The sequence below is a fragment of the Oncorhynchus gorbuscha genome, linkage group LG09, assembly GCF_021184085.1.
Source record: "Oncorhynchus gorbuscha isolate QuinsamMale2020 ecotype Even-year linkage group LG09, OgorEven_v1.0, whole genome shotgun sequence".
In the NCBI taxonomy this organism is placed as follows: Eukaryota; Metazoa; Chordata; class Actinopteri; order Salmoniformes; family Salmonidae; genus Oncorhynchus; species Oncorhynchus gorbuscha.
In genome coordinates, this window is record NC_060181.1 from 69,306,070 (window position 1) to 69,333,189 (window position 27,120).

General features: G+C 44.8%; 1 protein-coding gene across 1 annotated transcript in view; it reads left to right on the top strand.

The window, feature by feature from the left end:
* Positions 1–27,120, top strand: part of lrp1bb (low density lipoprotein receptor-related protein 1Bb) — a 433,776-nt gene that overhangs the window by 145,182 nt on the left and 261,474 nt on the right. The window contains exon 3 of the mRNA XM_046364065.1: positions 1,650–1,787. Coding sequence (XP_046220021.1) covers positions 1,650–1,787 — 138 coding nt within the window. The remainder of the gene's footprint in view (positions 1–1,649; positions 1,788–27,120) is intronic.

Here is a 27,120-nt window from a genome sequence, read left to right on the forward strand (position 1 = left end):
TATTGTGTGCAATGTTGGCTTCATTCCGAAACTAATAGGATTTATCACTCAGGTCTCAGAGGAACAATGTGAAAAGAGCCAAGTTGATTTGGCTGCCATTTTGCTCATGTATGAAAGGGTCACTTATATTTGACTTTGCCTAAATCTTGCATATCCTTAGGGCTGGGTTGAGGTGTCTAAGAAATAAGAGACTTAAAAAGATCTCATATGCATTACATGTAATAATGCAGGCCTGAGAGTAGAGACCATGTCATGGTTACAGGGAATCATCATGGCTTCACTTCTATTGCGCCAACAAATATATTCTTTAAATCTCTTGGGAATGACAGACCATTTTGTAATGGCCACCTTAATTGTGGCATCATCCTGCCTTATGAAGTATAAATGAAAGCTGTTAAGAAGTAATGGCTCAGCGAGGATGGTTCAAGTGCTCTTGGTTGGATATGAGTTCGTATAGAGCTACATGGAGGAACTCTGGGGATCGGTAAGAGATCCTGTCTCGTGTAACAATAAATCTCCTTGTTAAGTGGCTAGTGTTGACGTTATGGTAATTGATACCAATGCAGTTAAGGTGCAATGTGACACATTTACAATGCTGGCTGCTTGGGTCAGATGTATTTTATGTACTCTGGTGGGCTGCTGCCACGCAGATGAGGGTCACCTATATGCCTCATGAATCCTTAAACAGCTGTTTCCTCTCTGCTCTGTGTGTGTGTGTGCTCGCACGCCCGTGGTTACACACTGTTATAGGTTTCCGTGTGTGGTTCAGGAGCGTGGCTTTCCCATTGTAGCTCACGGAACATCTGTTGTGTATAAAGAACAATGCCGTCAAGTGTAAACAGAATTTGCATATGCCTTCTATATATTTTACTCTGATGTGCTTCTGTGAATGGTAATCATGTTTTCTGTAGAGGAACAGCGCTGTGGGAAAAGATTATAGAGTATGAAAATAAAATGTCTCCAAACAATGATCATAAAAATAAATGCTTTTATGAGTAATTAGGTATAGTGATTTGTGTTGTGTAATTTATTGTTGATTGTCTGCTCATAGCTCAAGGTTTCAACTGTGCATTCTGAGGGTTTATTATCAAATGCACAATATGGCAATTCAGTTAATCACCTTTGGGTGTTCCTTAGAATCTCACACCTAGAATTAGGTAATGAACATTAGAGCTGGGAATTACCAGCGACATCACGATGCAAGACGTACCACGATTGTCACGATTTTATATGTATTGCGATTTGATACTGCAATTTTATTGTGATTTGATGTTGCAAACATATTGCTCACTATGCCTGCTGCGGAGAGACAGGAGAGAGCATCAGAAAACGAGTTTTAATCAGTCATGGAAATAAGTGCTGAAAACATGTTGACTCACTTTTTATAGCTAGGAGAACAAGCTCACTATTTATAGCTAGGATAACAAGCTATAGGATGAAAAATACCAGAGTTTTTGTGCAGGTAGCGCCGACTAGCTCAAGCTAATGCTATCTACAGTGAAAAAAAGAAGAGTAAAATATCCCAAAATTTGATTGCGATATGTAACTGTACAGTATAGGATTTTTCCCCCATTACGAATGAACATAGAAAATTATGACATATCATACCATACAGGGCTTGCTAACAGTGACTGTCTTCTCTGTTCCAGGTGCGGGGGACGTGGTGGTGAGATGTCCCCTGAATCACATACAGTGCATAGGGACGAGGAAGTGCATTCACTTCAACAAGCTCTGCAACGGAGCCATAGACTGTGACGATGGCTTTGATGAAGGAGTTCACTGTAGAGGTAAGAGCTGTTTGTATCTCATTCACGTCGATGAACACTGAATGGACCACATCAACAACACTGGTATTAGTGAAGCATGTGGTATAGTTATTTTTAGACAGCAGTATGTCTTTCATCAATAATAAACTCTTATCTTATTACTATAATAGTGCATTAGACCAGTTTCCCTTTCTAGTGTGGTATGGTTTAATTTTGGTAGTGCAGCTGCTCTTTTATAATTTGCCTTCTTTAGTCAAACACTGTGAGCGTGCTAAGGTTACTTCCTATCATCCAGGTAGGTTGTCAGTAACAGAGCCAGTGATTGGCTGGACCAGCAGGTCACTAGCACCAAGTGTTGTGTTGTACACAGGTTGTTGTTGCTCACAACATTCTAGAGCTGCAACACCAAGCTGCTATAGACACCTGGCTTACTGGGATACTGACAAAGCCCACCCACCGGGCAGTGCTGATTAAGTACTCGTTAGCTGCAGTCAGCTTGGCCGGTACGGACAATATTGTGACCTTTTTTGACCTGGAAGACATACAGGTCACACTGTGTGTCGATTCAAGGTAATGATCTTGGCTTTTGATTCGAGGAAATGCTGAAAACAGTCAAAATGCATCCCATTCACTGGGATGCCACTGGACATTTCATTGGCTGTTCTGTTCAATACAATGTTCTGCTCAGTCTGATGCATTGGCTTGGTGTGTTGGCAGAGAGTAAGACAAAGGAAAGGAATTGCATTAATATTGATCTCAAAGTGGTTGACATTGTAATAGAGCAACTGCGTAAGTGTATTTGTTTTCTTAAACCCTCTTAAAATGTATGATTTTGAATGACTATTACCTCCCAAAGTGATTTCATACAGTATTTGTTGAGTGTGCAGTTTAACTGCTGTACTGTATATAGCCTATAGACAGCTACAGGGCTGTCATTGGCCTGTGAGATCTAAACTCCATGCAGGCCATAATGCAATAGTGCATTCTAGCCACGTCCTGTCATCCAGCATTTATCTAATCCATTCACTAAGAAGTTGTTTGATGCCCTGTTAAGATTTTTTACGAACAAAAAAATCTATCAATAATTGTAAAAGTTGTACTGGCTCTTGTTTTAACTGGCATACTCCTCCTCAAGTTACTCATATCTGGTATATCTGATTTGTGGCCTTTTTAGTGATTCCATGGGATGGAATATTACAAACGCATCTCATTTGGCTGGAGTGGGAGTGACAGTGACCTGTTGGGCTCAGCTCAGGTTGGGACACATATGTTCTACTTCACCATTATGCACATAGAGAGCACTGAGAGCAGAGCAGGCTCGATAGGAGGTAGAACAAACGGAGGAGGAATTGAGGTCACTAAGAGAAGTTGGAGAGAGAACCAGCTGGGTCTATGACAACTTTTCCTGCTACCACCTCCTCCCTTTCTTCTCTTATGAATATACATGGCTAAATCCCAGGAGGGCATAATACCAAGGTACCCATATGGAAAAGCACTAAACCCTTCTCTCTCACCTTCAGAAAACGTGTTTATTTTTAATCACATACTCCACTCGGGGCAGTGCACGCTGGAACTCCTTCTCACAGGACTGCATGCCATGATGAACTTTTTCCACTGAGCCACCTGGCTCTGTTTGCTTAGTACGGTCTGTAAAGTAGCTTGAGGTAACTAACCTCCCTGAAGTCTACAGGTGCAGTGGCGGGAACATAGAGCAAACTGGCAACTGTACTCATATACTGCACATACAGTATACACATACTGTAACCATAATATCACCACAACATACTTCACACACTTACAGTGGTTGCTCAACTAAAAGTTTTGAGATTATGCTGCGGGATTTAGAGATCATTTGTGGGCTATTACGGGCTTTTAGCAGGAAAAAAGACTCTTGTATTTTAATACTTTGTGCGAGGCAATTGATCAGCATAAAACCATGTGTGAATGGGGCCTCCCGAGTGGCGCAGCGGTCTAAGACGCTGCATCACAGTGCAAGCTAAATTCCTACAGATGCTGGCTCGATACCAGTGCCGGCTGCGACTGGGAGACCCATGAGGTGATAGTGGGCTTTTGGTTTCTCTCCCTCTAAAAACAGAAATAAATCATTCTCAATAACAAATTGGCTTTATTTACAAATTAGTAAGAATTGTCTCACCCCATGTTCAAGAATGTCCTTTTTCTCAATCACTTTAGGTAATTTGGAGAAAAATATTGTCTCCAAAATATTGTTATTTTTTAAACAAGCCATAGAAAACTGGTTCCAATTTCAGTTTAATCCACCAGAAAAGACAAAGCAAAGAATACAACAAATATTGTAAATAAACTCAAATATACTCATTGATAATTAAAAAAACATTGTTGCCTGTACTAGATTTTCCGGTACTCCTGAAAGCCCTAATCTTCTCACTTAAATGAATAGAGACCCTGGTCATGGTGCTACTGTCATGCAGGTGAATGAGGACCCAAAAGCGACTTGGCGAAAACAGAGTTTTTAATCCAGTAAGATACTTAACAAAATAAAAGGCATAATATTACTCGTAAAGACGAGAACAGACTGGAGACATGATCAAGAACTGCAGGTTGCCTCGGGAAGGCACTTGAACCTAGCAGACTCAGACACCTGCTCACCACGCAGCATCTGAGGGAAACACGACACGACAGGGCAAAACATAGACACAGCACGGTGAATATTGACAAGGATCCGACAGGGCAGGAACGGAAAACAAGGAGAGAAATAGGGACTCTAATCAGGGAAAAGGATCGGGAACAGGTGTGGGAAGACTAAATGATTGATTAGGGGAATAGGAACAGCTGGGAGCAGGAACGGAACGATAGAGAGAAGAGAGAGCGGGAGAGTGAGAGAGGGAGGGGGAGAGAGAGGGATAGAAAGAGGGAAAGAACCCAACAAGACCAGCAGAGGGAAACGAACAGAAGGGGAAGCACAGGGACAAGACATGACAATCAATGACAAAACATGACAGTACCCCCCCACTCACCGAGCGCCTCCTGGCGCACTCGAGGAGGAATCCTGGCGGCAACGGAGGAAATCATCAATGAGTGAACGGTCCAGCACGTCCCGAGACGGAACCCAACTCCTCTCCTCAGGACCGTAACCCTCCCAATCCACTAAGTATTGGTGACCCCGTCCCCGAGAACGCATGTCCATGATCTTATGTACCTTGTAAATAGGTGCGCTCTCGACAAGGACGGGAGGGGGAGGGAAGACGAACGGGGGTGCGAAGAAAGGGCTTGACACAGGAGACATGGAAGACAGGATGGACGCGACGAAGATGTCGCGGAAGAAGCAGTCGCACAGCGACAGGATTGACGACCTGGGAGACGGAACGGACCAATGAACCGCGGAGTCAACTTACGAGAAGCTGTCGTAAGAGGAAGGTTGCGAGTGGAAAGCCACACTCTCTGGCCGCAACAATACCTTGGACTCTTAATCCTGCGTTTATTGGCGGCTCTCACAGTCTGTGCCCTGTAACGGCAAAGTGCAGACCTCACCCTCCTCCAGGTGCGCTCACAACGTTGGACAAACGCTTGAGCGGAGGGAACGCTGGACTCGGCAAGCTGGGAAGAGAATAGAGGAGGCTGGTAACCCAGACTACTCTGAAACGGAGATAACCCGGTAGCAGACGAAGGAAGCGAGTTGTGAGCGTATTCTGCCCAGGGAGCTGTTCTGCCCAAGACGCAGGGTTTCTGAAAGAAAGGCTGCGTAGTATGCGACCAATCGTCTGATTGGCCCTCTCTGCTTGACCGTTAGACTGGGGATGAAACCCGGAAGAGAGACTGACGGACGCACCAATCAAACGACAGAACTCCCTCCAAAACTGTGACGTGAATTGCGGGCCTCTGTCTGAAACGGCGTCTAACGGGAGGCCATGAATTCTGAACACATTCTCGATAATGATTTGTGCCGTCTCCTTAGCGGAAGGAAGTTTAGCGAGGGGAATGAAATGTGCCGCCTTAGAGAACCTATCGACAACCGTAAGAATCACAGTCTTCCCCGCAGACAAAGGCAGACCGGTAATGAAGTCTAGGGCGATGTGAGACCATGGTCGAGAAGGAATGGGGAGCGGTCTGAGACGACCGGCAGGAGGAGAGTTACCCGACTTAGTCTGCGCGCAGTCCGAACAAGCAGCCACGAAACGGCGCGTGTCACGCTCCTGAGTCGGCCACCAAAAGCGCTGGCGAATAGACGCAAGAGTGCCTCGAACACCGGGATGACCAGCTAACTTGGCAGAGTGAGCCCACTGAAGAACAGCCAGACGAGTGGAAACAGGAACGAAAAGGAGGTTACTAGGACAAGCGCGCGGCGACGCAGTGTGCGTGAGTGCTTGCTTAACCTGTCTTTCAATTCCCCAGACTGTCAACCCGACAACACGCCCATAAGGAAGAATCCCCCTCGGGATCAGTAGAAGCCACAGAAGAACTAAACAGACGGGATAAGGCATCAGGCTTGCACGCGCGCACGACCCAGGTCTCCGGTAGCCTCTGGAACTGCCAATCTGCGGTCAACAAGGCAGAGTTCATCTCAGCCTATGCCTCCCTCCAGTCCCTCGACTTCTTGGCACTGACGGAAACATGGATCACCACAGACAACACTGCTACTCCTACTGCTCTCTCTTCGTCCGCCCACGTGTTCTCGCACACCCCGAGAGCATCTGGTCAGCGGGGTGGTGGCACCGGGATCCTCATCTCTCCCAAGTGGTCATTCTCTCTTTCTCCCCTTACCCATCTGTCTATCGCCTCCTTTGAATTCCATGCTGTCACAGTTACTAGCCCTTTCAAGCTTAACATCCTTATCATTTATCGCCCTCCAGGTTCCCTCGGAGAGTTCATCAATGAGCTTGATGCCTTGATAAGCTCCTTTCCTGAGGACGGCTCACCTCTCACAGTTCTGGGCGACTTTAACCTCCCCACGTCTACCTTTGACTCTTTCCTCTCTGCCTCCTTCTTTCCACTCCTCTCCTCTTTTGACCTCACCCTCTCACCTTCCCCCTACTCACAAGGCAGGCAATACGCTCGACCTCATCTTTACTAGATGCTGTTCTTCCACTAACCTCACTGCAACTCCCTCCAAGTCTCCGACCACTGCCTTGTATCCTTTTCCCTCTCGCTCTCATCCAACACCTCCCACACTGCCCCTACTCGGATGGTATCGCGCCGTCCCAACCTTCGCTCTCTCTCCCCCGCTACTCTCTCCTCTTCCATCCTATCATCTCTTCCCTCCGCTCAAACCTTCTCCCACCTATCTCCTGATTCTGCCTCCTCAACCCTCCTCTCCTCCCTCTCTGCATCCCTTGACTCTCTATGTCCCCTATCCTCCAGGCCGGCTCGGTCCTCCCCTCCCGCTCCGTGGCTCGATGACTCATTGCGAGCTCACAGAACAGGGCTCCGGGCAGCCGAGCGGAAATGGAGGAAAACTCGCCTCCCTGCGGACCTGGCATCCTTTCACTCCCTCCTCTCTACATTTTCCTCCTCTGTCTCTGCTGCTAAAGCCACTTTCTACCACGCTAAATTCCAAGCATCTGCCTCTAACCCTAGGAAGCTCTTTGCCACCTTCTCCTCCCTCCTGAATCCTCCGCCCCCTCCCCCCCCTCCTCCCTCTCTGCAGATGACTTCGTCAACCATTTTGAAAAGAAGGTCGACGACATCCGATCCTCGTTTGCTAAGTCAAACGACACCGCTGGTTCTGCTCACACTGCCCTACCCTGTGCTCTGACCTCTTTCTCCCTCTCTCTCCAGATGAAATCTCGCGTCTTGTGACGGCCGGCCGCCCAACAACCTGCCCGCTTGACCCTATCCCCTCCTCTCTTCTCCAGACCATTTCCGGAGACCTTCTCCCTTACCTCACCTCGCTTATCAACTCATCCCTGACCGTTGGCTACGTCCCTTCCGTCTTCAAGAGAGCGAGAGTTGCACCCCTTCTGAAAAAACCTACACTCGATCCCTCCGATGTCAACAATTACAGACCAGTATCCCTTCTTTCTTTTCTCTCCAAAACTCTTGAACGTGCCGTCCTTGGCCAGCTCTCCCGCTATCTCTCTCTGAATGACCTTCTTGATCCAAATCAGTCAGGTTTCAAGACTAGTCATTCAACTGAGACTGCTCTCCTCTGTATCACGGAGGCGCTCCGCACTGCTAAAGCTAACTCTCTCTCCTCTGCTCTCATCCTTCTAGATCTATCGGCTGCCTTCGATACTGTGAACCATCAGATCCTCCTCTCCACCCTCTCCGAGTTGGGCATCTCCGGCGCGGCTCACGCTTGGATTGCGTCCTACCTGACAGGTCGCTCCTACCAGGTGGCGTGGCGAGAATCTGTCTCCTCACCACGCGCTCTCACCACTGGTGTCCCCCAGGGCTCTGTTCTTGGCCCTCTCCTATTCTCGCTATACACCAAGTCACTTGGCTCTGTCATAACCTCACATGGTCTCTCTTATCATTGCTATGCAGACGACACACAATTAATCTTCTCCTTTCCCCCTTCTGATGACCAGGTGGCGAATCGCATCTCTGCATGTCTGGCAGACATATCAGTGTGGATGACGGATCACCACCTCAAGCTGAACCTCGGCAAGACGGAGCTGCTCTTCCTCCCGGGGAAGGACTGCCCGTTCCATGATCTCGCCATCACGGTCGACAACTCCATTGTGTCCTCCTCCCAGAGCGCCAAGAACCTTGGCGTGATCCTGGACAACACCCTGTCGTTCTCAACTAACATCAAGGCGGTGGCCCGTTCCTGTAGGTTCATGCTCTACAACATCCGCAGAGTACGACCCTGCCTCACACAGGAAGCGGCGCAGGTCCTAATCCAGGCACTTGTCATCTCCCGTCTGGATTACTGCAACTCGCTGTTGGCTGGGCTCCTGCCTGTGCCATTAAACCCCTTCAACTCATCCAGAACGCCGCAGCCCGTCTGGTGTTCAACCTTCCCAAGTTCTCTCACGTCACCCCGCTCCTCCGTTCTCTCCACTGGCTTCCAGTTGAAGCTCGCATCCGCTACAAGACCATGGTGCTTGCCTACGGAGCTGTGAGGGGAACGGCACCTCAGTACCTCCAGGCTCTGATCAGGCCCTACACCCAAACAAGGGCACTGCGTTCATCCACCTCTGGCCTGCTCGCCTCCCTACCACTGAGGAAGTACAGCTCCCGCTCAGCCCAGTCAAAACTGTTCGCTGCCCTGGCCCCCCAATGGTGGAACAAACTCCCTCACGACGCCAGGACAGCGGAGTCAATCACCACCTTCCGGAGACACCTGAAACCCCACCTCTTTAAGGAATACCTAGGATAGGTTAAGTAATCCCTCTCACCCCACCCCCCCCTAAGTTTTAGATGCACTATTGTTAAGTGACTGTCCCACTGGATGTCATAAGGTGAATGCACCAATTTGTAAGTCGCTCTGGATAAGAGCGTCTGCTAAATGACTTAAATGTAATGTAAATGTTAAATGCTTGGTGTTCTTGCTACCCGGACAGTAAGAAATCACAAACTCGAAACGAGCGAAAAACAACGCCCAACGAGCTTGACGGGCATTAAGTCGTTTGGCAGAACGGATGTACTCAAGGTTCTTATGGTCTGTCCAAACGACAAAAGGAACGGTCGCCCCCTCCAACCACTGTCGCCATTCGCCTAGGGCTAAGCGGATGGCGAGCAGTTCACGGTTACCCACATCATAGTTGCGCTCAGATGGCGACAGGCGATGAGAAAAATAAGCGCAAGGATGAACCTTATCGTCAGACTGGAAGCGCTGGGATAGAATGGCTCCCACGCCTACCTCTGAAGCGTCAACCTCGACAATGAATTGTCTAGTGACGTCAGGAGTAACGAGGATAGGAGCGGACGTAAAACGTTCTTTAGAAGATCAAAAGCTCCCTGGGCGGAACCGGACCACTTAAAACACGTCTTGACAGAAGTAAGAGCTGTGAGAGGGGCAGCAACTTGACCGAAATTACGAATGAAACGCCGATAGAAATTAGCGAAACCTAAAAAGCGCTGCAACTCGACACGTGACCTTGGAACGGGCCAATCACTGACAGCTTGGACCTTAGCGGAATCCATCTGAATGCCTTCAGCGGAAATAACGGAACCGAGAAAAGTAACGGAGGAGACATGAAAAGAGCACTTCTCAGCCTTAACGTAGAGACAATTCTCTAAAAGGCGCTGTAGAACACGTCGAACGTGCTGAACATGAATCTCGAGTGACGGTGAAAAAATCAGGATATCGTCAAGATAGACAAAAACAAAGATGTTCAGCATGTCTCTCAGAACATCATTAACTAATGCCTGAAAAACAGCTGGCGCATTGGCGAGACCAAACGGCAGAACCCGGTACTCAAAATGCCCTAACGGAGTGTTAAACGCCGTTTTCCACTCGTCCCCCTCTCTGATGCGCACGAGATGGTAAGCGTTACGAAGGTCCAACTTAGTAAAGCACCTGGCTCCCTGCAGAATCTCGAAGGCTGATGACATAAGGGGAAGCGGATAACGATTCTTAACCGTTATGTCATTCAGCCCTCGATAATCCACGCAGGGGCGCAGAGTACCGTCCTTCTTTTTAACAAAAAGAACCCCGCCCCGGCCGGAGAGGAAGAAGGCACTATGGTACCGGCGTCAAGAGACACAGATAAATAATCCTCGAGAGCCTTACGTTCGGGAGCCGACAGAGAGTATAGTCTACCCCGAGGAGGAGTGGTCCCCGGAAGGAGATCAATACTACAATCATACGACCGGTGAGGAGGAAGGGAGTTGGCTCGGGACCGACTGAAGACCGTGCGCAGATCATGATATTCCTCCGGCACTCCTGTCAAATCGCCAGGTTCCTCCTGAGAAGTGGGGACAGAAGAAATGGGAGGGATGGCAGACATTAAACACTTCACATGACAAGAAACGTTCCAGGATAGGATAGAATTACTAGACCAATTAATAGAAGGATTATGACATACTAGCCAGGGATGACCCAAAACAACAGGTGTAAAAGGTGAACGAAAAATCAAAAAAGAAATAGTCTCACTGTGGTTACCAGATACTGTGAGAGTTAAAGGTAGTGTCTCAAATCTGATACTGGGAAGATGACTACCATCTAAGGCAAACATGGGCGTAGGCTTGTCTAACTGTCTGAAAGGAATGTCATGTTTCCGAGCCCATGCTTCGTCCATGAAACAACCCTCAGCCCCAGAGTCAATCAAGGCACTGCATGTAGCACCCGAACCGGTCCAGCGTAGATGGACCGACATAGTAGTACATGATCTAGATGAAGAGACCTGAGTAGTAGCGCTCACCAGTAGCCCTCCGCTTACTGATGAGCTCTGGCCTTTAACTGGACATGAATTGACAAAATGTCCATCAAATCCGCAATAGAGGCACAGGCGGTTGGTGATCCTCCGTTCCCTCTCCTTAGTCGAGATGCGAATCCTCCCAGCTGCATGGGCTCAGTCTCTGAGCCAGAGGAGGGAGATGGTTGCGATGCGGAGCAGGGAAACACCGTTGATGCGAGCTCTCTTCCACGAGCCCGGTGACGAAGATCTACCCGTCGTTCTATGCGGATGGCGAGAGCAATCAAAGAGTCCACCTCTGAAGGAACCTCCCGGGAGAGAATCTCCTCCTTAACCACTGCGTGGAGTCCCTCCAGAAAACGAGCGAGCAGCGCCGGCTCGTTCCACTCACTAGAGGCAGCAAGAGTGCGAAACTCAATAGAGTAATCCGTTATGGATCGATCACCTTGGCATAGGGAAGCCAGGGCCCTAGAAGCCTCCCTACCAAAAACTGAACGGTCAAAAACCCGAATCATCTCCTCTTTAAAGTTCTGGTATTTGTTAGAGCAATCAGCCCTTGCCTCCCAGATAGCTGTGCCCCACTCTCGAGCCCGGCCAGTAAGGAGTGAAATGACGTAAGCAACCCGAGCTCTCTCTCTAGAGTATGTGTTGGGTTGGAGAGAGAACACAATCTCACACTGGGTGAGAAAGGAGCGGCACTCAGTGGGCTGCCCGGAGTAGCAAGGTGGGTTATTAACCCTAGGTTCTGGAGGCTCGGCAGGCCAGGAAGTAACAGGTGGCACGAGACGAAGACTCTGGAACTGTCCAGAGAGGTCGGAAACCTGAGCGGCCAGGTTCTCCACGGCATGGCGAGCAGCAGACAATTCCTGCTCGTGTCTGCCGAGCATGGCTCCTGGATCTCGACGGCAGTGTTACGAACGTCTGTAGTCGCTGGGTCCATTCCTTGGTCGGATCCTTCTGTCATGCAGGTGAATGAGGACCCAAAAGCGACTTGGCGAAAACAGAGTTTTTAATCCAGTAAGATACTTAACAAAATAAAAGGCATAATATTACTCGTAAAGACGAGAACAGACTGGAGACATGATCAAGAACTGCAGGTTGCCTCGGGAAGGCACTTGAACCTAGCAGACTCAGACACCTGCTCACCACGCAGCATCTGAGGGAAACACGACACGACAGGGCAAAACATAGACACAGCACGGTGAATATTGACAAGGATCCGACAGGGCAGGAACGGAAAACAAGGAGAGAAATAGGGACTCTAATCAGGGAAAAGGATCGGGAACAGGTGTGGGAAGACTAAATGATTGATTAGGGGAATAGGAACAGCTGGGAGCAGGAACGGAACGATAGAGAGAAGAGAGAGCGGGAGAGTGAGAGAGGGAGGGGGAGAGAGAGGGATAGAAAGAGGGAAAGAACCCAACAAGACCAGCAGAGGGAAACGAACAGAAGGGGAAGCACAGGGACAAGACATGACAATCAATGACAAAACATGACAGCTACAGTATGTTGTTATAGCATAATCAAATTGAGGACAATCGGCGATCTGCTGTATACTTATGGCCTATTGTAAGCTGAAAGTCACACCTTTCCAGTACTCCTCATCCCGTCCCAATCCCCAGCCTTAACACAGTTACCATTCAAAAACAAGCTGTTTATCTAAAAACAAATGACATTGCGAGCAAAGAGGACAGAGGAAATTAACATCGTTTTTATCAAGCCAGCTACTTTCTATGTTGCTACCCGTTCCAGGGTGTCATGACGTGGCCCTTTCTGGGTGTAGATTGTGCCCTCCCCCTCTCTCTCTCCTAACCCAGGTTTTATTTCCTCAGGTCATAAATACCAGGTAGAAACTGCCATGCAGTATTGAGGGAGAGAGTCTCAGAACAAAGAGCTTCTCTCGCCAAAACTCCTAATCCACAAAATGGGTGAACTGAACAATATTTATATTTTTGAGAATGTGGGAATGGTCCGTAGATAATTAAAGAACATTCCTGTCAAGTTGTTTTATTCTGTGAAATCAGGGAAGGACAGGAGAACTATATAACTGTACCTCTGCGTGTGTATACTTCACAGTGATCAGATTTATATCTAGTTGTTGTATAAAATTAATGAGTAAAGATTAAACTATTTGTGAAATTATGTAATGTGATATTGACCTTCTAAAAGAGATACTTGTTAAGATGTAAAGTTTTAACTAGTCAGTGGCCACCAAGATTGAACTCTTTGGCCTGAATGCCAAGTGTCATATCTGGAGGAAACCTTGCACCATCCTTACGGTGAAGCATGGTGGTGGCAGCATCATGCTGTGGGGATGTTTTTCAGCATCAGGGACAGGAAGACTAATCAGGATCGAGGGAAAGATTAATGGAGCAAAGTACCGAGAGATCCTTGATGAAAACCTGCTCCAGAGCACTCAGGACCTCAGATTGGAGCGAAGGTTCACCTCGCAATAGGACAACGACCCTAAGCACACAGCTAAGACCATGCAGGAGTGGCTTCAGGACAAGTCTCTGAATGTCCTTGAGTGGCCCAGCCAGAGCCCGGACTTGAACCGATTCGAACATCTCCGGAGAGACCTTAAAATAACAAAGGGAAACCCAGCAATGAGCTGCCCAGTGAGGCGAGCCTACCAGACAAACTAAATGCCTTCTATCCTCGCGTTGAGGCAAGCAACGCTGAACCATGCATGAGAGCACCAGCTGTTCTGGATGACTGTGTGATCACGCTCTCTGTAGCCGATGAGAGTAAGACCTTTAAACAGGTTAAAATTCACAAGGCCGCAGGACCATATTGGTTACCAAGACGTGTACTCAGAGCATGCGTTGACCATCAAGCAAGTGTTTTCTATGACATTTTCAACCTCCCTGAACCAGTCTGTAATACCCACATGTTTCAAGCAAACCACCATAGTCTCTGTCCCAGGAACACAAAGGTAACCTGTCCAAATAACTTTCGCCGCTTAGCACTCATATCTGTAGCCATGAAATGCTTTGAAAAGCTGGTCATGGCTCACATCAACACCATCATGCCAGACACCCTGTACCCACTCCAATTCCCATACCACACCAACAGATCCACAAATGAGGCAATGTCTATTGCACTCACATTTAACATTTACATTTAAGTCATTTAGCAGACGCTCTTATCCAGAGCGACTTAAAAAAATTGGTGCAATCACCTTATGACATCCAGTGGGACAGTCACTTAACAATAGTGCATCTAAAACTTAGGGGGGGGGTGGGGTGAGAGGGATTACTTAACCTATCCTAGGTATTCCTTAAAGAGGTGGGGTTTCAGGTGTCTCCGGAAGGTGGTGATTGACTCCGCTGTCCTGGCGTCGTGAGGGAGTTTGTTCCACCATTGGGGGGCCAGGGCAGCGAACAGTTTTGACTGGGCTGAGCGGGAGCTGTACTTCCTCAGTGGTAGGGAGGCGAGCAGGCCAGAGGTGGATGAACGCAGTGCCCTTGTTTGGGTGTAGGGCCTGATCAGAGCCTGGAGGTACTGAGGTGCCGTTCCCTCACAGCTCCGTAGGCAAGCACCATGGTCTTGTAGCGGATGCGAGCTTCAACTGGAAGCCAGTGGAGAGAACGGAGGAGCGGGGTGACGTGAGAGAACTTGGGAAGGTTGAACACCAGACGGGCTGCGGAGTTCTGGATGAGTTGAAGGGGTTTAATGGCACAGGCAGGGAGCCCAGCCAACAGCGAGTTGCAGTAATCCAGACGGGAGATGACAAGTGCCTGGATTAGGACCTGCGCCGCTTCCTGTGTGAGGCAGGGTCGTACTCTGCGGATGTTGTAGAGCATGAACCTACAGGAACGGGCCACCGCCTTGATGTTAGTTGAGAACGACAGGGTGTTGTCCAGGATCACGCCAAGGTTCTTGGCGCTCTGGGAGGAGGACACAATGGAGTTGTCAACCGTGATGGCGAGATCATGGAACGGGCAGTCCTTCCCCGGGAGGAAGAGCAGCTCCGTCTTGCCGAGGTTCAGCTTGAGGTGGTGATCCGTCATCCACACTGATATGTCTGCCAGACATGCAGAGATGCGATTCGCCACCTGGTCATCAGAAGGGGAAAGGAGAAGATTAATTGTGTGTCGTCTGCATAGCAATGATAAGAGAGACCATGTGAGGTTATGACAGAGCCAAGTGACTTGGTGTATAGCGAGAATAGGAGAGGGCCAAGAACAGAGCCCTGGGGGACACCAGTGGTGAGAGCGCGTGGTGAGGAGACAGATTCTCGCCACGCCACCTGGTAGGAGCGACCTGTCAGGTAGGACGCAATCCAAGCGTGGGCCGCGCCGGAGATGCCCAACTCGGAGAGGGTGGAGAGGAGGATCTGATGGTTCACAGTATCGAAGGCAGCCGATAGATCTAGAAGGATGAGAGCAGAGGAGAGAGAGTTAGCTTTAGCAGTGCGGAGCGCCTCCGTGATACAGAGGAGAGCAGTCTCAGTTGAATGACTAGTCTTGAAACCTGACTGATTTGGATCAAGAAGGTCATTCAGAGAGAGATAGCGGGAGAGCTGGCCAAGGACGGCACGTTCAAGAGTTTTGGAGAGAAAAGAAAGAAGGGATACTGGTCTGTAATTGTTGACATCGGAGGGATCGAGTGTAGGTTTTTTCAGAAGGGGTGCACTCCACACTGCCCTTTCCCCACTGGACAAAATAAACACCGACGTGAGAGTGCTGTTCATTGACTCCAACAATTACTAAGTTAAAGACCCTGGGATTTAACACCTCCCCCTGCAAATGGATACAGGACTTTCTGATGGGCTGACCCCAGGTGGTGAGGATAAGCAACAACACATCCGCCACGCTGACCCTCAACACGGGTCCCCTCAGGGGTGAGTGCTTAGCCCCCTCCTGTACTCCCGATGACTGCGGGGCCACACACTACTCCAACACCATCATTAAGTTAATGACACAAAGGTACTAGGTCTGATCCTCAACAACAATGAGAGAGCCGACAGGGAGGAGGTCAGACCTGGCAACCTCTCCCTCAATGTCACTAAATGTATTTATAAAGCCCCTTTTACATCAACAGATGTCACAAACTGCTTATACAGAAACCCAGCCTAAAACTCCAAACAGCAAGCAACGCAGATGTAGAAGTTTGGTATGGCAACTGCTCGACATCCGACAGCAAGAGGCTACAGAGGATAGTGTGTACGCCCAATACATCACTGGGGCTGTGCTCCCTGTCATCCAGGACTTTTGGTGTCAGAGGAAGGCCTCATCAAAGACTCCAGCCACCCAAGTCACAGTCTGCTCTCTCTGCTACTGCACTGCAAGCGGTACCGTAGAACCAAATCTGGGACCAAATGGCTCATGAACAGCTTCTACCCCAAAGCCATAAGACTACTGAACAGTTAATTAAATGGCTATGCAGACTTGGTGCTACAGACGGTTCAACCTCTACCTACATGTACTGGTACTCCTTGTATATAGCCTCGATATAGTTATTTTATTGTGTTACTTTAAAAAAATATATATATATTGTTAATTTCCTTACAGAATTGTTTGGAAAGGGCTCTTAAAGTAAGCATTTCACGGGAAAGTCTACACTTGTTGTGTTCGGCGCATGTGACATATACAATTTTATTTGACAGCCTTCAAATAAAGATGGGGTTTTAGGCTGGGTTTCTGTATAAGCAATTTGTGACACCTGCTGATGTACAAAGAGCGTTATAAATACATTTGATTTGTTTTCATGGCGAAACTCTAGTCGCGCTGCATTTTTTTGCCTCATACACCAATTAATGTTGTTACTCCTATGACCAGAGAAAGTGAAATATTCCTCAATGTTAAACAAGTCACAAGCCGCTAATAATAACAACGCAAGCCTATCGGAACACTTTGCTATACTCAGTCATTGCAGTGCTGTTTGTAGCATGAGTGGAAGTAGAGAGAACGTGCATTTTATGGATTATACAAGTGTTGAACAAAGTGTTTACAGTGCTGAATAACAAATTAAACATGAACTTACTCATAAAAACAGCAGCTCTTTGCTGTATTCGTTGAGTCTCTCTCAAGTCAAGGTTTTCAAAGTTTTGAAATCGAACTGTATCTACTTTGCTGTGCGTTCGAGGCTTCTTTATACAGTCTATGGCTCGAGGAAACTATGCAGACATTATTGGTTCTGAAGAAATTTAAATAATTGTGATGTTAAGGTACAGTAAACTTGTAGTACTGTACAAAGCAAATGAGACAGGCATACCATACAGACTGATGAGAGCTCTAATAATTACCACTGAACCTGAACAGATTTCATTGGACATCCAATGTTCTCCTGAACCAGTCACATTTATGGAAACATCCTGGATAGTCTCTTGTTACAGAAATACAACTGCAATAATAAGACTCCAGATGCCTTAAAACATTACAGTGATGAGGTGTAGCTGCCTGATGCCTTAAACAATGCACTGTTTTGACAGGCGCATCTCCGTTTGATCCACAGAATATGGACCTCTCTCTGGAGTGTGGGGGTAAACTGTGCTTTTATCCTAAAAGAAACACTACGCTGCCGATTTCTCATGTCAAACTGTCAAAATCTGTCTGTCTGTCTGCACTGCTCAGCCTTGTTAGATAAATGTTGAAATGTTCAGTCGCTTTCTAATACATTTCATAACATTCCCCTATCCTGAAGTTTTAGTCTTTAGTCTTATAGGGGTTGGGCAGTATCCAGATGTTCATATCGTCATACCGTTCTTCACTCATCCCAGGATATACAGTATTACCGTCTTAGTACACAATGGGGAGCCAAAGAAACACATACAAGCCCATTGGGCGTCTAGTAACAGAATGCTAACAAAGTTAGGACAAGTAATAGCGAACTTCCATTGGCTGCTAGCTAAATAAACAATTTGCATAGACAGGCAATCCAGCTCAAAAATGTATATATATATATAGGTTAGGAGCTACCGAATGACATTTTTGGTGAGTTGGGACATTTACAAGTGAATATGAATGAGAGACGTTGTGCAAATGAACAAAGTTTTGACACATACTTGTCTAAAGGAAGAACCGTACGGCCTCTGAAGCAGCATGTGTACACGATCTGTCTGTGTGGAGTCTGGAGTTGCAAGGGCAACAGGCCTGAATGTTCTGCTCCGAGAAGAGAGGGGAGGAGCAGACAGGCTGAGAACGGAGAGGAGAAAAAAACGCATGGAAATCAAGTGGTGGCAGCTGTACAGATAAATAATCCAAAAGGTGTTTGACTTCTCAAACATGTCAGAAAGCGAACACTGCAGTAGATGATGACCGTCACCTTATTAATTGCAAAATAAAACACATTATAAATATCTTGCTGCATTTTGTAAACGCAGGTCTAAAATGCTTCTTGTAATTTCTGATTGGCATCAGACTCATTTTGTGCTTCAGTTGCACTTGGATGAGAATTCACAAACAAGCATTCTATCAGCAGACAGCGCTCTGATTGATGTGTAGCTACTTTTCTTCAGTACTTTTCTCGGTGTAGCCAGCCTACTTTTCTCCAGTAAAATTAAATATTAACTTCAAGCAAAACATTAGGAAATGTAGTTGGCTACATTCTTTCTATGATTAACATTAGAAATATAAAAATATGTTTATGCAAACATTCATTGAAAACACATTTACTCATGGCTTTGCACTTCTGTTGTCATCTGATGGAAATTATGATATTTTCTGCCAAATGTGTTGCAATTTTGTATTTTCTGTGAAGAAAAACTATAGTTGCACATCGCTGATCATTCTATTGAAGCAAAAAAACACAGTTGACTTTCAATATAAAACGTGACCACTGTCAATACATAGCTGGACTCACCTGCTCCCGCTTTCTCCCATTGTGCTTTTTACAAACGAACACGTGACTGGCTCAACTGTTAAGGGGAACTAATGTAAAGTTCATAATGTAAAATAATGTGACAGGTGAAATTAATGACACAATCTGCGTATTGCAAAACTTTACTGTAGGTATTGACCATCCCATGGTTATTTCCAAATACCCCGATTTACAATATATACGGTATACTGCCCAAGCCTAGTCTTATACAGAATATCTAAATTATGAGAGCCACTCTCACTTTGGAGACTCTTCACAACACGGCAAACTGCATATATTGTGTTTCACTTCACCTCTTCGATAGGTATAAAACTCCTTTCATCATCTTGTGTAGACACCAAATAAGTGGGCCTAGAGGCTGTAAATGATACAAATAACATACCTTTTTCTCTCCCTCCATTATTTTATAGAAACAGTACATTTATTAATAGATAAATCCCCCGTTACAGTGTAATGAAAAACCATGTCACACAAGTCTTCTCCCCTCCCTCTCTCTGCCTTTCAACAGCATTTCAATTATCTCACTTGATTAACTTTTCATTACTAACAGTTCAAACAAACAAACAAACAAACAGTGTCCTCCGGGGTGAGGGAGGCTGTGAAAAGAGACAACGTCCCCGTTACTCAAATGACTAGCCATGAATACAGTACAACTCATTTCCTCCCTCCTTCCTTTGCAACTTAAAAAATAGAATATTGCCAACGAACCATCCTTATAGAAGCAACTATTAGCATATTTATTGAATTCATAAAAAAATTGCTTACAAAATAAACTCAGATTTATACTCTTACTATGACTTTATGGTAAAGTGTTGACTTGTTTCATTCATAGAATTACAGTTCATATGACTATTTTGTAAGACAATGATTGGGGTTGTCACCAACGGTTTATTTTATTTTGATTGCACTTTATGTTACACTAGTTATCAGTAGTGGAGTGGTTCATGTAGGTAATCGACATGTCGTAAGTAATGAAATTCAGTTTTTCCATTCAGTTAAACGTATTGATGGGAAGTAATGATTTTGATCTGTCTAAAGCATTCCAAGACTTTTCAAAGTCAAGGGTTGCATGATGTTTTTTTTACCTCAGCTGTTAAATCTTCTTGGTCAGCTCTGGAACCCATAATAAATCATTGTATGATAAATGATAGAAAATACATTGCCTTCAGAAAGTAATCATATCCTTTGACTTATTCCACATTTTGTTCTGTTACAGCCTGAGTTCGAAATTGATTAAATATATGTTTTTTCTCACCCATCTACACACAATACTTCAATTGTATTGAAAATACAGAAATATCTCATTTACATAAGTATTAACACACCTGAGTCAATACTAATGTATAAACAACACCATTGCCAGCAATTACAGCTGTGAGACGTCTTTGGCAATTTTCTAAGAGCTTTGTACATCTGGATTGTACAGTATTTGCCCATTATTCAAGCTCTGTCATGTTGATTGTTGATTATTGCTCAGGAACATTCAGTGTCATCTTGGTAAGCAACTCCATTGTAGGTTTGGCCTTGTGTTATAGGTTATTGACTTCTCAAAAGATTAATTAATCTCCCAGTGTCTATTGGAAAGCAGACGGAACCAGGTTTTCTTCTAGGATTTGCCTGTGCTGTATTCCATTTTTTTTATCCTAAAACTCCCTAGTCCTTGTCGATGACAACCATACCCATAACATGATGCAGCCACCACAATGCTTGAAAATATCAAGAGTGGTACTCAGTGATGTGTTTTGTTGGATTTGCCCCAAACATAACACATTGTATTCAGGAAAAAAAGTTAATTTCTTTGCAGTTTTACTTAAGCACCTTGTTGCAAACATGATGCATGTTTTGGAGAAAAAACTATTCTGTTCAGGGTTCCTTCTTTTCACTCTGCCATTTGGGTTAATATTGTGGAGCAGCTACAATGTTGTAGATCCATCCTCAGTTTTCTTATATCACAACCATTAACTCTGTAACTGTTTTAAAATCACCATTGGCCTCATTGTGAAATCCCTGAACAGTTTCCTTCCTCTCCAGCAACTGAGTTAGGAAGGACACCTGTATCGTTGTAGTGTCTGGGAGTATTGATACACCTCAAAAGCCTAATTAATAACTTCACCGTGCTCAAAGGGATATTCAGCGTCTGCTTTTTAAATCTACCAATTGGTGCCCTACTTTGTGAAGCATTGAAAAGCCTCCCTGGTCTTTGCGGTTGAATCTGTGCTAGATGTTACCGTGGAAACAGACTCAATGCTCCGACATCCAGTCTTCAGTCAAAGTTTTAAAATTGCACCTCCTCTCGTCTCTCCTTATATCAGCTATTCGGTTATTTTATTTTCAAGAGAGTCTTTATCCATAATCGTTAATTACACGGTTATAAAAAAATCAGAGGCTTACTTACTATAGATATTCAATATACTGCTTTGTGTTAGTGTAGATTTGATGCAATAACACATTTGAAGGCATATATATGATAAAGGAATAAGGCCAATAATGTTTATTTGACTGTAGATGTGGATTTGTATTCACACTGTAAACTCATAGCTCACAAGATACCAAATTTTAAGTCCCAACTCATTGACAGGTTTGGTTGTTACACAAGTTTCACTCTTGAATATTGTTTTGTTTTGCTTGTTTAGCTGCATGCCAGGCGCGCACACACACACACACGCACACGCACATGCACACGCACACATACACACACACACACACACCATATCAACAATGACAGGCTTTCACAATCAATATTTGATGCATCTCACTTTGTTGATTCGCAGTCTGGTGAGAAATTGTCAGTCATATCATTACTCTCGACAAATTGTGTTTTGAGGGAATAGCAACATTTAATATTAAAATTGAACATTGTTCCTGAGTTGTGGGATTACATGTCTTCAAACTAACATGTTCATGTATGGCTCAATTTTATAACTATTTACACAGTCTGGGTCTGGACAGTTTTATGTCACATCAAAGCTGACACACTTGAAGTGACTTGAATAACTTGAATACATTTTTAGATTGCTTCAATAAAACACATTGTTCTTCTCTTCTTTATACAATTTCCTAGTATGTAGTTGAATAACTTGATCATTTTTAGATCACTTCAAGCAAGTGTAGTTATTTTCTTCTACAGACAATTGCATAGTGTGTTATCAAAATCTTGTCTGGCCATACCCATACCAGGGGAGAAAATGTACTCCAACTTTTGGTCCATTTGAATGTTTGACCCTCTTACTCTGCCTACCCACTTAGAGGACACCCACAGTAATTAGAGAGCAGGATGGGTTAGTGTTTTAATACGAGAACAGGGGAGATCGAAAGCCATGCCGTCCTTATTAAAGCATCTCCAAGCTGGAAACGGCCCTGGCTTCTGTGTTGGGTCAGCATCTTAATTTGATCATACATTAATTGGAGACCTTGAGAGCTAACGGGAGGCTGGGTAAAGGAACAGAGGGGCTGCGTAAAGGGTCTGCCTTCCTGGAGACAAAGGCCACGCAGGTCCCATGAGGCTGGTCGGGGGCGGGGGGGGGTGTTAGCCTGGTCTACCCCTTTTGCAGCTTTGTGGTGAAGCAATGCCAGCCATGTTTGTGTTGGCACAGGAACCAGTGCCACAGTGATCACTATGCAGGCCATGCGTGGCCATCTGTATAGCCTCCTGTGGGGTTAACTCAAAGCCAGGTTAGCTCAGTCACTGTGTTTTCAGGTGGATGATGGCTATATCTGTGCATAGATAAATATAATTCAGAAGATTTTGAGTTACCATTTGAGATCAGGATCTTATTACTGTATGTACCCTCACACTCTCTAACTATTCCATAGAAACCAAATGTTTGTGTAACATTAGATATACAATATAAGATGATAATGTTCATTTGAATTAACATTGAATTGATTTTACCTGCAGGATAGTCAATATGATGCACACTGATAACCATGATAACATGAGTTAAATACGGTATCTCCAATATAGATTTGTATGTGATGAATTACACATTTGACCAATGGCTGGCTTTGTTTCCATGGTTACCCTACATGTTAATACCTCTTAGATGTTTAGGGGACTTGCATGGTTCTGGTACAGGTTCCGACCAACATTTTCACTTACAAATCGATCTGTGGACACCATAGATCAAAATGGCTTGCATTGAGCAATTGTCCTAGTTCCAACTGACACTGTAGTATATTTTTATGAGCCTGTGTGACGTAGAATGGGAAATCTGAAACCACTTGAAGCTGGGATGACCCTCCTACCATTTCATTCGCTCTTCCGACTGTCTATCAACTCCTGGCTGAACAATACATCACAGCTACGGACAAACGGCATGCCTGCAATCCTTACAACATAGCGCAGCAGTAGAGAGTAGTTTCATCATAATAGTACATTCAGAGATTGATTTATAGACATTAATCGAAAATAATTCATAGATTTTAAACAAAACACACTTTCAATTTGTCATATGGACAAGATTAATATGAGATAAAAGGTGAGTTCCTAATGAGCTCAGGAAGCCAAGCTAGAGCTCTGTGACGTTCACAGCAGTGGGGGCAGATGTTTTGATCAAAAGAGACCTTTCTCGAACACTAAAATACAAATATATACACCGAACAAAAATATAAATGCAACATGCAACAATTTCAAAGATTTTACTGATTTACAATTGATTATATTATAAGGAAATCAGTCATTTGAAATAAATGGATTAGACCCTAATCTGTGGTTTTCACATTTGTTGGTCACAAACAGCTTTTAAAAAAGACTCAGTGAAACACAAGATATTACCGCTTTTAATGTCCCGTTGGTAGGATAGTCTCGACCATAGATCATCGAGTTTGTTTTCCAGTGATTGCATGTTGGCCAATTGAACCGATGGCAGTGGCGATTTACTCACTTGCCTCTGAATCTTCACAAGGCACCCCGACCTTCTCCTTCTGTATCTCAGCCTTTTCTTCACACGAATGAAGGGGATTTGGGCCTGGTCTCCGGAAAGCAGTATATCCTTCGCGCCAAACTCATTAAAGAAAATTCTTCATCCAGTTCGAGGTAAGTAATCTCTGTTCTGATGTCCAGAAGCTCTTTTCGGTCATAAGAGACTTAAGCAGCAACTTTATTCACAAAATAAAGTACAAACAATACAAAAAAACAAACAAAATAGCACAGTTGTTTAGGAGCCCGTAAAACGGCAGCCATCCCCTCCGGCGCCATTATATCTTGGTGTAACAGTGGTGACAGTGAGGTTCATATGACGTTCAAGGTATAGGTCTTTTCATATGCAACGGCCTGCAACCACTGGCTTTCTGTCCAATTCCCACCCACTACCGCAAGAACTAACCCAGTTGCAATGTTATTTTAGATATATGTGGCCCAGCTCACTTGCCTGCCATGGTCCCAGCAATTTTGCACCCTATAGGCAATATCAAAATGTGCAAAAATAACCGAAGAAATAGGTTAAATTACCAGAAATTCTCAGGTGGCCCATTATATTAGGCTATCTGTATTACTGGGCCATATCAGCCAATAGGCTGGAAGTAGTTTGAAGAGAGCAGAGTTGCACTTTCTCTTGAGCTACGTTTTATAGCCTACCTTTTAGGAGTGGGACGATTTTCTGATGGAGACAAATATGGGTGATCGATATTTATAGGCAATGTAGTAAATTATAGCCTAATCATATTTAGGTAGTACATTTCCTTGGAATGATAAATGCCACGTGCTTCTCCGCCCCTGCAGGCTGCACACTCTATTTAATTGAGACCACACGTGCACCTGATATCGCATGTATGGCTACTGAACTTGAAGCGGCGAGAATGATGAGTGTGGACACTTGCACTTTCTCTTGAGCTACGTTTTGCAGATAGGATATAGTCTACCTTTTAGGAGGCCGATTTGTAGGCAGAGACAAATAAATGGGCAATCAATATTTATTGAAAATGGAAAGGCTCAACGCTCGCTCACAATGGTAGCCTATGCACGACTCACGTCGGTTGAGCGCCCTACACTTACCTCCATTATCAAAATGTATTTGCAGACAGTGTATTAAACTATAGTCTAATCATATTCCAGTTAACTTGTTGAGTGTAGGGGGCAGTATTTTGAGTTTTTGGATGAAAAACGTACCCATTTGAAACTGCCTATTTCTCAGGCCCAGAAACTAAAATATGCATATAATTGTCAGATTAGGATAGAAAACACTCTAAAGTTTCCAAAACGGTCAAAATATTGTCTGTGAGTATAACAGAACTGATATTGCAGGCAAAAACCTGAGGAAAATCAAACCAGGAAGTGGCTTCTATTTTGAAAGCTGCATGTTCCATAGCCTGCCTTCACTTCATTTAAAGGGATATCAACCAGATTCCTTTTTCTGTGGCTTCCCTAAGGTGTCAACAGTCTTTGGACATAGTTTCAGGCTTTTATTTTGAAGAATGAGCGTGAAGGATCACATTGCGTAAGTGGAGAGGTGGGGGCTCTCAGAGTGAGTTGGTGCGCAATTGATTAAACCGGCCATTGTTCCTCCCGCTGTTATGGAAAAAGCTTCACACTCGGTTGATATATTATCGAATATATACTTTAAAAACTACCTGAGGAATGATTATAAAAAACGTTTCACATCTTTCTGTGGACATTATGAAGACTATTTGGAATTCCGTCTGCGTTGTCGTGACCCCTCTTTCCTGTGGATTTCTGAACATAACGCGGTATTTTGGGTATAAAAATCATCTTTATGGAACAAAAGGAACATTTGCTGTATAACTGGGAGTCTCATAAGTGAAAACATCCGAAGATCATCAAAGGTAAACGGTTCATTTGATTGCTTTTCTGATTTTCGTGACCAAGCTTCCTGATGCTAAGTGTACATAATGCTATGCTATCGATAAACTTACACAAACGCTTAGATTGCTTTCGCTGTAAAGAATCATTTCAAAATCTGAGACGACAGGGTGATTAACAAAAGGCTAAGCTGTGTTTCAAAATATTGCACTTGTGATTTCATGAAAATTAAATATGTTTATTAATTTTATTTGAATATGGCGCGCTGCAATTCAGCGGGTGTTGATGAAAATGATCCCGCTAACGGGATATGGTGCGTCAAGAAGTTTTAATTTCCTTGTAAAGATAATTGGCACGTGACTCTCGACCCATATAGGCAGCCTACTCTATTTCATTGAGACCAAACATATAGGCTACTAGGCACACCCGTTTATGTAGTGGAGGGTATACGCAGGTACCTGTATATGCCTTATACCCAGACATTTTTCAGTGGGCATTGAATTCCCATGATACGTATCAAAGTATTGTACTCAAGGTATTCTGGTACATTTTAACTGGCTACAAAGTAGCCTCTGCCTACCTGGCAGAATTATATTATGAATATTTGCATCAATCCGTAGGCCATTTTTAAAAATGTAATTCCATTGAATGTGCTAGGCTACAGAAACACCACTAACCAAACAACAGTGCCAGGTCCTGTTACCAATTATAGGGTAACTACACAAAAAAATCTAAAAATCTAAACCTCAAAAGTGGTGTCCTGGTGTGGTTTAAGCGTTGTAATGGACTTAAAACTACCAATGTTGTTGTTTTTCTATATATATATAAAAAAAGTATGAGAGCAAAAACCTGAAAAGAAATGACTGTGAAAGACCAATATGGGATTTATCATTTAGGTCATTCAAAGTGTATATCCTGTTTCTCATAGTATTTTTCACACCTTTCCTTCGCAAGGTGAGCACACTTTATCTCCCATGCAGGGTTGTTTGCGGTTTTCCCCGTAAATTTGGCTACTTTGAAAACTATGTTTCAGGGTAAATGTATTGGTCGCGGGTTGCGTATTTTTGGGCTACTTCTAAATTGCGCTGTGGCCGCCATGGCATTTCTCCCGCTCTCAAAAATATATAAATTTCACTGTGACCTGCTTCTGACTATCAGGCAGTGAGGCAGGCTGTTGCTGAGTGAGTGAGTGGTGGGGAGGGCCGGAGGGGTGTGTGTGTGTGTGTGTGTGTGTGTGTGTGTGTGTGTGTGTGTGTGTGTGTGTGTGTGTGTGTGTGTGTGTGTGTGTGTGTGTGTGTGTGTGTGTGTGTGTGTGTGTGTGTGTGTGTGTGTGTGTGTGTGTGTGTGTGTGTGTGTGTGTGTTGAGAGAGCACTGCAGCAGGCAGCTTAGTCCACTATTGGCTGATTCACGTGAGTGAGAGGAGACAGAGCAGCACACGCATGTCGTGACAACCTTTTACCAGTTGTAGGTACGCTATTTAACTTGTCATTA